Source organism: Melospiza georgiana, chromosome 10 (assembly GCF_028018845.1).
Source record: "Melospiza georgiana isolate bMelGeo1 chromosome 10, bMelGeo1.pri, whole genome shotgun sequence".
Taxonomy (NCBI): domain Eukaryota; kingdom Metazoa; phylum Chordata; class Aves; order Passeriformes; family Passerellidae; genus Melospiza; species Melospiza georgiana.
In genome coordinates this window covers 4,693,571-4,707,141 of record NC_080439.1, presented here as the reverse complement: position 1 = coordinate 4,707,141, position 13,571 = coordinate 4,693,571, and the positions used below count along the sequence as shown (strand labels likewise).

The following is a 13,571-nucleotide window of genomic DNA, read 5'->3' as shown; positions in this document are numbered from 1 at the left end:
AGGATATACAGGCACAGATAAATGTATGACTCAATAAGCAAAATGGATTCAGGACCAAAATAGAAAAGAATTGACAGGATCTAGAATGAGTAAGAAGAGGAACTTCGCCTTGTTCCTGTCTGCACTGAATCACAGCTCCTACAATTCACCTTTAATTCACAGGCTCTGGATTAAAACAACAACCTGATACAGTTAAAAAAATAGGAAAAAAACACACTTTTTCCTAAGTATACTTAAATGTTACACGGGAGATTGAGAGACAACAGGATGGGGCTGTACCAAGAACGCCTCAGCTCCGGTTTTTCATCCCTCACCCACTCTTGCAGAGCACATCCCTCCCCATTCAGGGATATCTCAGGGTACTTCTTCACCTCACAACTTCTGCTTTGCCAAGTTAAGTACTTACTTTAAAATGTTTTCAAATTAAAACCACCACTGTCAGGAGGTGCTCTTGCCAAGCCCATTTTCTGTGTATTCCCAATGCATTGCCCTCAAAGAAATGAGCACACAGAGCTATCACCCACATCTCCTGAGAAACTTCAAGCAGCAGCAATTTGAAGCTGTGGTTTTCATCTTTCAGAGTAGCTGGAGACTGCTACAAAATCAGATTTACAAAACCTCCACGACAGGAAAGCAGCACCTCTGAGGCTTGTACACAGTGGAAGTTTGTGATCTGTCAATAGTCTGCAGCAGCTCTTTGAACTGTCAATTGATTCCCATGCTTTCTCCTCCCTTCTCCACGTGAAAAAAGCACATCAACGCCACAGAGCAGGGAAGTGCACACCAAACTCAGTGTTCTCACTGGGAAAGCAGATGTGCTTTTCAAAACTGAGTGAATTCACAGACACCAGGTCAGTGAATTCTGGGTGCTGCGGCAGGAGCCAGGAGCAGCGTGTGGGATGTGTTCAACCTTGCAGGCTCCTCCTCAGCATCATCTTCCTCACACTCTGGGCTAGAAGGGCTGATCTGAAGCCAGATCTTCTCAAATGAGGATAAAACCTCGTTTAGGAACACTTTCTCAATGGCACACAGCAGCCTGGAGGCTGGGTCTGTTTGTCCTGGCACCCAGCTCCCGCACAGGATGCACACAACAATCCATTGCCCACTTCCCACTTTTACCCACTTCAAGTGGTTTACTTTTGGCTGTCTTAAGCTCTTCAAACTTCAAAAAGGATTAAAAAAAAAAAAAAGATTTTATCTCATTTGAAGAGAGAAAAAAAAAAAAAAGATGCTTTATAAGGAAATAGTCAAAAAGCATTGTCAGAATGCTCAAAACTGCTTATGTTCCCACAGCACTTGCAGCCACACACAGAACTTCTTGAACTACCAGATCACTGCATGGCCAAGAAGGAGCCACTGAGTGCATGAGAAGGAAGTGACTCAGACTGAAATTCATAAAGGACAGCATGAATGGGACAGGATTTCCTCTTACAGCTCTTTTTACATGGCAAGGCTCCTTTACAAAAAAAAACAAAACCCAACCCACAAAAAACCCAACCCTGCTCTCCCTCCTGTCCCATTCAGTTTTTGAAACAGCTCGGTGGAAAAGCTCCAATATGGATTTTAAATCAGAATCCTAGTATCATACCTCCAAGCATCCTACCTGTACAAAACATCATCCATCATCCTACCAGAAACACTCAGAGAAATTGGTAAATTTTCAGTCAATTATAAGCAATCAGTTTCCCTTTTTTTGCCTTAAACCAGCCTATTTTCAACATAACTAGAAATCTTTATTTACAAGTGCACCACCCAACACAGCATGATGCAGTCAATGGAAAAGGTCAGAATTGCACTTATATCCCCAATCTGAAGCCATGAATTTCCTAGTAAAAATAGGATGCTGCTGTTAGAGAACCACCCTGGGATAAGGGGGCATTATAGAAGCAAAACCTTATTTTTAATGTACCATCATGTTGTACAGAGTACAGAGGTGCACAGGCTGGAACCACAACTGGAGGTGTGACTGAACAATAATTTAACAATAATCCAGAGTAATTTACTTAATTTCAGTACTGATCACATTCAGAATTGATGATCTATAACCTCATTTCTTCTACGAGTGGTGAAGCAGATTTTTGGGAACCCTTCCTTCTTTTAATACTGGAAGGAAGCTGAAAGTTATTGATATATGGCAGAATTTTCCATCGGAGAATAGATTTGCATGGAAAAAAGTTTTTTTTTAAATTTTTAAGTTAACTATCACACATACTGTGATTTTTCAGGGAAAATGGTTGAGTTGTCCTTACATTGTATGCAGGACATTTTTTTCAATATAATTCACATGATCCCAGATTGGTTAGGGATGGAGCTTGAAGATGCTCTTGTTCCAGCTCCTGCCATGGACAGGGACACCTTCCACTATCCCAGCCCCATCCAACCTGGCCTTGGCCACTCCCAGGGATGGGACAGGCACAGCTTCTCTGGGCACCCTGTGCCAGGGCTTCCCCACCCTCACAGGGAAGAATTCCTTCCCAATATCCCATCTAACCCTGCTCTCTTTCAGTTTAAAGCCATTTGCCTTGTCCTGTCACTCCACGCCGCTGTCAAAAGCCCCTCTCCAGTTCTCTTGTAACCTCTTTATGGGGTCTAAGGTCTCCCCCTTCCCCAGGCTCAACCCTCTCATTCTGTGTTGATAAGGAAGGTATTCCATCCCCTTCACTGTTCCTGCAGCCCTGCAACAAGCCCAGCCCCAGCAGAGTGGGTGTGCTGAGGAAGGAGGAACACAGCCCTCAGAGAAATCACTACCAAAAAGCAAGGAGCAGGACAAGCATCACCTTAAGCACAGGGGCAGCAGATCCAAGAACAGAAACTCCCGTTTCCCTGTCACAAATCCCCTGTGTGGGATCATCTCTCCCTGCTGATTAAAGCAGACACTCCAACTGCCTCTCTGAGCATCAGCCCAGGAGCAGCTGGGACTGCAGGGAGAGGTGCTCCTGCAGAGAGCTCCCACCCACACTTCCAGCACTCAGGCAGCTCCCAAATTTCGTTTCATCCAGCCCAATCCCTAAGGACAGCAATCACTGCCAGGCTGCAGCACTGTGTACTGACACAGGCTGTCCTCTGCAGCGAGCAGAGCCGAGCCTGAGCGAGCGCCTGCTCCAGCTGTGTCTGGGGCTCCTAAAGCCCCCTGCCCTGCCAGCAGCTGGATCCCAGCACTGCTCCATCATCCAAACACCCCAAAGAAGCCAGCCCCACTGCAGGAGCACACACACCCCACAGCCAGACAGCAAATGACAGGCCATCAAGCACATCACAATCCCAACTCAAAAATCCACGCAAACAAAGCCCTCAGCTCCAGCTCTCCCTCACCTTATTCCAAGTTTTACTGCAAATTCATACATTCCTACTCCTCTCCTATAGAGTTTTTTGGTTAAGTGGTTTTCTAAATAAAGATTTATCCACAAGTTTTATACATGTATATACACATTTTTATATATTTATGTAGCTAAAAATAGGTTTTCCAGGCTATTCTGCAATTTTGGAAGCAGCCACACAGCACCATCAAGTTTTAACTATTAGCAGGCTGAACAGATACACATACACAAAACCTGCAAGTTTAAACTCCTTTGCTACTTGTTGCTTCTGACACATTCATTTTTTCCTGGCTATTCTAAAAACTGTCACTTAGCAGCATATATTCAATTAGCAACTGTGCCCAGACTGCTGTTAACTCTCACCCTAATTACCTGTGTGGCCAGGTTAGTCAGGTATTAATCAACAAATCCCCAAATAAGTAAAGAAGAAACAGAGAAGAGAAATATAAAGCAACAGATATGATTAGAAGCTTGTAAATATCAAGTGGGAACTGATTTTATTTTAGGGAGCTGCCTCATGGGAGCCTTTAAGAAACCCCTGTGACCTTTCTGCAGAAATCTAAGTTTGCATGGATGACTATAATAATCCACCAATGTCAAAAACCTCACATGTGAGCCCACTGTATCTTTTTTTTTCCTTTTAATATGAAAACAATTCTCCCATTCCTGCCCTGGCCACGTACTTGCTGCAGAGCAGCTGAATCAATTCCAGGGCTGCCATTTCTGGGTGCAGATGGAGAACCTAATTTTAAAAGGCAGGAGGGTGGGACAAGGGCTGCTTATTTGCAGAACCTCTTGTTAGGGCCTTTTCCAGAGCTGGGGGAGGACTCCATCCCTTGCTGTCCCCAGTCTGAAGGCACTCTCTGCCTGACAGGACTGGATGTGCTGTAGCCTTGACTCCACTGATTTTCTTGGCATTTTAAAAGCCCTCGTGCTCTTCAGCTGCAGCACAGCAGACCAGTCCAAAGCAATGAATAAGACAAACACAGGGGTTGCAGGAAACACTCAGATAAGATGCTTTTAAATGATTTCTGGATTATTTCAGAAGTGATCAGCCAGGCTGACTCAGTACCAACTGAACTGAAATTGAAAGACTATACTTTTTCCAGGTCTTTTACATCCAAGCTTCAAACACCCCATGTATTCTACCTCAAAGAAACACCTAAACATAAATAAGAACACTAAAGTTTGCATAAGCTGATTGGCAAGAAATAAACTAGAAAGTCAAATGCAGTGATTCATTTTGTTGGATTACAGCACTCCCAAATACAGCTCCTTGCTAATTCTAAAGACCCTGAAGCACGTCTGCAAATCCTCATTCCTTATCATGCCAGCAGCATTCTTTCCCCTTCTTTGGCTATTGATACAGTTAATTTTTGTAACTATTTCTTTTAGTTATGTCTCACAGGTAAAAGTACAGAGGCGTATAAATATACACTAGAGATAGGTAATGGAAAACCTGTGTTTTATGCATCAATTAACTCAGGATATTTCAGAGTGTGCTACATATGAATATCCTGGACATGCTGCTTTGGTTACTGCATCAAAGTTTGTTCAGGCAGCTGCTGCAGCAGTCAGCAAAGAGAAAAGCAGAGAGGAGAATGACAGGTAGGAATAAGGGATCATAACAAGTTACTAAACTGAATTTAGGTAGAACTTGCTGTGGGCAGAGTGGCTTGTGATAAATGAGATTTGATTACAGTAAAGCATTGGGTTGTTATCCAAAGTTTTAAATTTTTAAATGGCAAGTCTCTGAAAATGCTGAAGAAAATTATTTCAAAAGTAGCCAGATTTACTTGACCACTATTTCCAATGGCTAACATTAAGAAATTTCTTCTCAGTTCTGTTTTCAACTAATCTTACTTTCACTGAATTTTCACATTAAAAAAACCCTTGGTTTTTCAGTCATCACCTCTAAACTTTCTAGTAACTTTACCAGGTTAACCTAGGATATGCAAAATAGTGGTTCCTAGTAGTCAAATTTTGGTTATAGCTCAATTGTCCATGATGAAGTTTTTTGTGAAGTGCCAAGATGCCTCTCCGAAAAGCAAAATTTAACCGAGACCTCACCCATAAAACACATTTCTGCTTCCAGCAGATAAAAAGAGAATGATGCTCTTCTATACAGCATCTACCAAGGGAGCAGTCACAAAAGATGGGGAGGCACTGGGCTCACCTTACAAAACAAACACAGCCCAGCAAGCCCAACGCTGGGATTTAAGTTCACACCGTATTAACGCGTGGGTGGGAGTGTTTCTTGGCACGGCCACTGGATCCACACAGAGGAGGTCACAAGCCGGAAAGGTGCAATAAAAAAGGAATTAAAAATAAATAAATAAAGCCCTCTTTTTTTTTTACCATGTGGGTCTTGTTCATTTGACTTTGGGCTGCTCCTTGCTCTGCGCTCCGGTTTCTTCAGGGCCGGGGCTGCCCCGCCGCCGCTGCTGGCCCCGTTGTGGCTCTTGGCATAGCCATTGTACACCGTGGTGCAGCTGCCTATATGGCTCTTGTAGATGGAGGAGGGAGGGCTGTTCAGGCGGTTCTGGCGGTCAATCTGCCTGTCTTTGAGTTTTTTGTGCTGTGGTTTGCTGTACTGGTCTTCCCTGGTGATGTAGCTGGACATCCCGTATAGTGGTATGATTTCTGAAACGGAACGGTTCACCCGCGTTAACTCAGAACAACAAAACAACTGAGGGGCTTTCCTCCCAGAAAAACAAATTGCTGGTTATCTCCAAATGAAATTACCCCAGATGTTCCCGGAGGTTTTTAAAAGAAAACCTTTTTTTTTGTATTAACTATGCTCCTTTGATGACAGAATTTTACTTTGGATGCATGTGTAAAATACTGCTATTAGGCTGATGCTTTTCCCTTCCTTTTCAGTTTTTGTGTTTCAGGGACAGATTACAAGCAAAAATCCAGACAGAACTGATCTTTTGGAAAAAGCCTTCATAAGCTCAGAGCAATTTAGCATTTTCTTCCTCAGGGCCTGACTGGACAGAACAAGCTGAGATGTGCTGGTTCCAAGCTGCCAACCCTGGATTACATGCAATTTAACTTCCCAGTATAAACAGACTTAACAATCGTGTCAGTTGTGCTGCATAAGGAGAGGAGTGCAACATGAAGTAGAAGCTTTGGGAATTAAAACAATCTCAAAAAAAAGTTTCAGAATTATTACAAATATCATGTACATTCTTTGGATACACTTCGTTAAATACAATCCCCACTTCCCCCTCCAAGGATGAGTCTGTCTTAAACTAAGGCAGGTCAGCTTGCAGGGATCACAGTATTTCCTGATTTTTTTCTATAATTCAGTCTTCCTTTTTGTGCTTCACCTTGAGTGTGAACCTTGAAAAATATCATGCCCAAAACATTTTTGTCTTTAAAAACGGATACTCACAGCTAAAGCATCCCACTCAGGATATTAAAGGAGGCTCCATCCATGTAAGAAAGCCACTCTCAAAGTTCTCCACCCCACTCCTACTCTTGGCTCCCCCAGCCCTTACACCTTGCTGAACACAGGTGTGAAAGGCCAGTCCCAGCCCCTTCCTCCCAGCTCACCTTGCTCTCCATATATTGTTGGGGGAAGATGGTGCTGCGGGAAAAACTGCGGTGGCATGTCCCCAGGTCCAGTGACAGGAGGGTAGAAGGCCGTGTGGGAGTTGTGGATGAAGTGGGGATGGTGTGCCAGGTAGGGGGGCAGGTGATGGGTGGGCGAGATGGCCGAGGGGTAGCTGGGAGGGAAACACTCCGGGGACTGCGGCGTCACCACCACCCTGCGGACGCCCGAGCTGTCCTCTATCACCTGCAGAGAAAGGAGCACGTTAGCAGCGTCTGGAACAGGCACACCTCCGAAACAGCACTGTTTACAGCTCGTCCTCCCGCTGCAAAACAGCTGGGCATGGGCTTTAGCTTCAGGAATAAACACAATTCTAAAATTAATATCAGCAGAAATGACCGTGGTGGTGATGTGGCTTTTCCTGGAGACTCAGATATCCACAGTAATCACTGGGAGCTGTAGTGCTGCTAGTGATAACTATGTGGGTTAGGGGACAGAATAAATAACCTGCATTTAGGGAGGAAAACAATTGGAAAAGGAACACAAAGCACCAAAATAAGCATTCTCTTTGGGACTGACCTTACATTCTGCCCATAACACTTCTACCACGGATTTTGACAGCGCCCTGAGAATGGAGTTAGCAACACTTTGGAAAGCAGCTGGCACTGCTGCTGTGGAGAGGCTGTGTGTGTGCACACAGACATGTACTCTGCAGGAACCTGCTGTGCTGGCCTACATTTGCAAAGGAGCTGCTCTGTTCATAGCAGGTAGCTGCTCAGGACAAATCACAGGGCAGGGGGTTTGTTTCTGTTACAGAGCTGCTCTATACATCCACACAAATCAGCTCTGGGATATGCATAACTTGGCCCCTAACACCACAGGCAAAGCATGTAAAAACAGATGTAGGAAGGTGGAAATGTGCTTAGGCTGAAAAATGTTTTTCAGGTTATAATTTTTCCAGAGTTGTATTTCTGGAGAACAGTCAACCAGCCAAATTTCAATCCAGACCTAGGAACCAAGCTTTTCTTGAAGCTCATCCAAAAAACTTCTGCCATTTCTTAAATTAAAAAATACAACCACGTAAGAGCCATTTGACTGTGGATGCTGGCATGGACGAGGTGGAAAAAAGCATGAAGGAAGCATGATTTAATTTCATACAACAAACAGGTTGCTGAGAGCCTCATTTTCTCTAAACCGACTGATGGCACGCAGATGGAGCAGTACCTGTGATGAATATGCTGTGTGAGGTAAGTGAACGTGCACCAGAGGCACCTGCTGCAGGATGCTGCCACTCTCAGCTGATTCCCACATTTGTACAGCACCAGCAGAAGAGACTCTGCTGCCGATTGCCCACACTCCAGAGGCTCCCATCACATCCCAGTGTCTTTAAACCATAAGGAGAAATCTGTACCCTGGAGCAGAGGAATGGCACAGGCAGGTTGCTATTTGTGCCACACAGCACCAGCCCTGCCCTGGGGCAATGCCCACAGCCCTAAGCAGAAAAACTGCTCCAGCAAACAGCAGCTCCTGCCCCAGGCACCAGCTGAGCAAGGAATCACAGGGGAAAATCCACCCAGGAGTGGCTGACCCAACTCCTGCCCCAGGCCATGTGTGCCCTCAGGGTCTGTGCGTTTATGCCTGTTAGCTATGGGATGTGGTGACCATGCACACACAATTCCTGTGGCTTGGCTGGCCTCTACACAAGACAATTTTCTATAGAAAGTTAATTCAGTCACTAGTAACATTTCACATTAAAAATGTGTTGCTTGCTGAGTAACCAAAATAGTAATTGTTTGGCTTAACATACTTGATTCTACCCTCAGAATTTACGACTTCCACAAGCAATTTGTCAGCTGCCAGCTTTAAATTTCAAAGACTTTGCAGAGTCCTCAGAAGACAGCTGAATCTCAGAGATTTAGACTATCACATCCTTTCAACTGCTCCATTTTCATGCTTCCTATCTCTGCTACTGGTTCTGCTCCACAGCATCTCTTGTCCTGCTGCCAGGTCTCAAACCTGCACTCTAAAACCTGGAAAAGAGGAAAATCCTTTACGTTTAGCACATATTTGAAAAAACAGAACTATTTATCAAGGACTGTGCACAGAAATGCTGGATTTAACTCCAGACTCAGATTATGATGTAACTTAATTGAGAGAGCAAGTTCCTACACCATGATGTGAGAGGTTTACATCGTGGCTTTAACTAGTCCAAGTCTCAAAGCCAACTCCAAGCTCTTATCTCTGCATCTAGACCAGCTACATGTGCCTTTTGTGCTCTGCTGAAAGATGAATATATTAAGGAACAGATTTAGACAGAAAGCTTGTACACTGAGCAGCACATAATGTAAACCATATTTTAAATTATTAGGATTCAGCTTCCTGAACTATCATCTATAAAGCAGGGAGGAAAGCTCAGAGTCCTGTCAAAGACCTTTTTGATGAAATTGCCCTGCTAGATGAAGCTATAAAATATCAACAGGACTGAGAGAAGCCAGAGATGAGGGGATAGAATGGAAAATTTCTGCTGGGAGGAACCTACAACCACCAACTACTCCAACTCAAAGGATCAGCCAACCTTCCAAATTACTTCAGTTGAAAAGCCAAGGCACTAATATCTTTTATTTGTTTCCTCCCAGGCCTTGAATGCTGACAGCATTCTTGTTATTCCACGTGAATACATTACAAATGAGCACAAAAACACAGGGGACCTTGCAAAACCCACTTTATTTCCCAATCCTACAGGGCATTTTCTCTCTAAACTAGGAATTATTGATATACACGTACATTTCTGAAGCTGCACACACAATCTTTAAATACACTACTCTGTCCTTAACAAATCAAAGTTGGTAATTTGATTTACGTGTTATATGCATCAGGTAGCTATAAAAGAGTGGAGATACCCCTGGATCTGTAAAACCTGCAGTGAGTAGATTGTAGTAGTCCCATTCTGAGAGACAACACTCAGTTCATCAAAGATAGATAAAATCAGTTTTGATCCATTAATGAGAAAAACATAACTTAGCAGAGAGGTTCAACTTTGCTATTTTAAGAAGAAATCTGCAATTTTTGTATCTGCGTAAAACCATTTGTCACAAAGATCATAAATTCATCTCGAAAATGCTAAACTGTCTCTATTTCAGTGCCAAGCATCATCAAAATCCTAATCCCTGTTGAGGTCTCTAGATCCAATGGGAATATTAAAAGTAATTGCTACTACTAATCTTAGCACTTTGTATTTAGAGAAAACAAACATCTCTGGTCATTTTGTACCTAGAGATTAACTTCCATTATTTTGTGGGGTTTTTTTCAGACAGTTAGTAGGTAAATTGTTTTTTGTTGGTATTTTTTGTGCTTGCTGGTGTAAGTGGCATGCCACCTCAATAACAATACTATTATAGCATAGTTCTGTGTGGGTTTTTTTCCCATATTTTAGGGAGCTTAATTGCTACATGAGGTAGGTGATGATCTTTCAGGGCTGTCTGGGCTAACATTACTCATACACAATAAAACTGCCTCCCCCATTGGTTGCCACATTTGGGGAATGCCATTTTAAATGTTATTTGTTTTCCAGCGCAGATATCACTGTAGTAACTAGAGATAATTCATGTATTCAAAGCACATCACACTGCTCCATGTTGCCTCATTTTTCTCCACTGAATTTTAATATTACACTGTAAGGAAAAAGGCATGTTAATTGTGCACAAGTAAATTGCATCTGTATTTTGTGAGATCCAGTTAAAGAAACAACCACCCTCATTCTGTAACACACCTTTACTGTATGAGTTTATATGGTAATATGCAAGTAATTTCCACTTTCAAAAAAAACCCCAAACAACCCTTATTTTAGTTTAAATTTAATAGGTTAGATTCAGCAAAGACATCTGGAGCATGGCCACTGGGTGGACTACAACCAATACTTCAGAAATTTCATAAACTAATTTGAAACTTCATTCATAAATCAATCTGTACCCAAAACCAGTACAGAATGAGCTCATCCACGAGGCACTCGGATGTCAACATTTTATTTATTCATTTAATTTCTTAAAGATGCCAATCCGAGTTCACGCCAGTCGTGGCAAGTTTGCATCACTATCTTCAGAATCCATCACTATTAAATCAAAAACCAAATTACATCTATACCTTCCGTGTGGAAAATAGACAGATAAACATCTAGAATGCTGGCAAAGCACTTTGGGGTAATTCAAATCTAGAATGATACAGTTCTTCAGGACCAGAGCCCATGAACTCAAAAGGAGCATCACTTCATGCCTTGCTCCACATGAGATCTGCACAACCTTCCTCCTGTTCAGAGCTTTACTGAGGATCACCCTGTTAAAGGACTGGCTGCAGCCTACAGAACCCCAGAGCAGCTCTGTGAGCAGCAAGCCACACAAAACCAAGGAGATTATCACTCAAACCTGATGCTAGCCAAACATGCTTCTGGAGAAGAACACCTCTCCTAGGGGACAGGATCTACCCACGACCAAAATCCTGATTTTCAAGGATGGGATAACTTTTCTGCCATTTTAAATGTCATTTAAAGACATTCCTCTTTCCAGAAGTTATGCTTTAGTTCTGTGAAATGCCTTGTGCTCGGTGCAGGAATACTGAACTGCAGGACCATGGCTCAAATGGAAAACTTCAGACCATAGAAACCCTGTGGAGGCTCTTCAACACATGTGCACCTCATGGTCCAACCAGTAAATTTGTCCTTTAGCCTTAAAATTTCTGTGGCAGAGAGCTCATATTAACAAACATGTAAATAAAATAAAAAGTGGAGTTTCATGCCAAATTTTTTGTCCAACTACAGACAAGCAGCTTCTCAAATTCAAGAGGAATTGCTCCAGATTTAGTTCAGAGAGAGCAGTCCTCAGCCAGCAGCACTAAACAGACACATTAATGATCCTGCTTTTTGGTATTTTAATTTTTCTAGTTCTCCTGGTTAGAGCACTTCAAACCCTCCTCCTCTCCTCCCAGATAAACACTGAAAAGTAGGAACAACAACCCATGAGGATGTCCCCCAATTTAACACCTTAGCCTTCAAATCCTTAATCTCACTTAACAGTTGAAGCCAAAAAAGTTGACATCCCACACATTTAATGCAGATTTCTCTGCCATGTCACCCTCCAGAACCAACTTTTACAGCAGAGATATTGTCCACCAGGAGCACAGCAAGGAACTTCTCCTCTGGTCCATATTTAACTAACCCTTAGCCCATAAAGAATTGCAGGGACATGAACCCTGATCTGACAGCTCCTATCTGCCAGGGGTGCACAGAGGTTTGTCTGCTGAAAAGATAATCCAAAATTCTGGCTCTTTCAAGAGCTGGTCTTTTGAGAGCAAAACCATAACATCAAAGATTTGAACAGGACTTTGTTTTCTATTATTTTCCTGGATCATTTCCTGCCCTGGCTAAGCCTCATCATTGGGAACATCTCCTCAACATCAACAAACCCAGCTTCTAGTCACAATTATTAACGTGGTCCTTGAAGTCTAGAGAGAGAGTTTGTGTTTGTGCTGCTTCCAGTGGGGCTGACCTTGCAGGGCTCACATCCTGCTGCCAATTTTTCCAAAGAGGTGATGAAGCACCACATTAATCCAGGGTTGCAATCATTCGATAACTCATGTAATATTCAGGGCTAACACAGCTCACACAGGCTTGGCATAACAAAATGGAAATAAGATTTCATGCCTTTTTTTAATAGGCACTGTTGCTTCTCTGCAGGGGCATTGCAGTCTGCCTGACTCTTAGATGTACACTTTGGGGACAAATCAAACCAAAAAATCAAATATATTTTGATTCATATCCTAGAGTGCATTAATTTGCTTTATGGCCTTTCCCTTGATGTGTTAAATTTAGGTTGTGTTCTAATTGTTTATCATAAAAGACTGGGTTTAACTCTGAAGCAATAGAAAAAAGCAAGAGCAAATAAGGCAGAGACATTTATTACAACAAAGAGCTAGTTTCATTACTGCAGACTTTCAACTCCTAGTTAATATGAAGCAGTCTAAAAAGGCAAGAGACTCACCACAGAGCAGAACACACATTCCACTGCAGAAAAGTGCAGAATACAGAGTTTCCCCCTATAACTTTACAACGTATTTCCAGCTCCCTGGAAAAACTGCTTCAGAAGAGGGTTTTTGGTTGGATTTTTTTCTGGTTAAGAAACTACTTAAAGGCTTCTTTAGTGGAATTATTATGGTGCCCCACAAAAAGCTTTACAGAAGAACTGAGCTCAGACAGAGATACAGCTGGAAGACTTTCACCCCTTTGGTTTGGAAAGCATTCCAATTATACCCAACCATTTATCTCAGCACAGAGGTGGAGAGGTATAAACATTTTAATATTAAAAAGGTGTTAAAAGTTATTGCAAAGGAAGAACAAATCTTCAGATAAACCTCTGCGTGACATGGGCCAGTCTATTAAATTAGGTGAGCCCCTGAGGAGCATTAAGCAGCAAATGCTGTCTCAGAACTCCAACCACTCCCCCTGGGAGGGCTGAGGAGCAGGAGGACCACCCTGACATCCTGCCCTCTCTCCTGGGCTAACAAATTCCCTCTCACTTGAAGCATGTTTTCACTCTGTTCAGAAGTCAAAATACCACAGAGTGATTGCAGTATTTTGTGGGATTTAAGCATGACGCCATCCACAATTTTTCAGAATTACACAAGCTCACATGTTTCCTGGGGAGGGGAAG

General features: G+C 42.8%; 1 protein-coding gene across 1 annotated transcript in view; it reads right to left on the bottom strand.

Moving 5' to 3' along the window:
• The window catches only part of FNDC3B (fibronectin type III domain containing 3B), a 183,196-nt gene that overhangs the window by 77,675 nt on the left and 91,950 nt on the right, over positions 1–13,571 (bottom strand). The window contains exons 5-6 of the mRNA XM_058031468.1: positions 6,876–7,119; positions 5,676–5,960 (exon numbers count right to left, since the gene is read on the bottom strand). Of these exons, the coding sequence (XP_057887451.1) occupies positions 5,676–5,960; positions 6,876–7,119 (529 nt within the window). The remainder of the gene's footprint in view (positions 1–5,675; positions 5,961–6,875; positions 7,120–13,571) is intronic.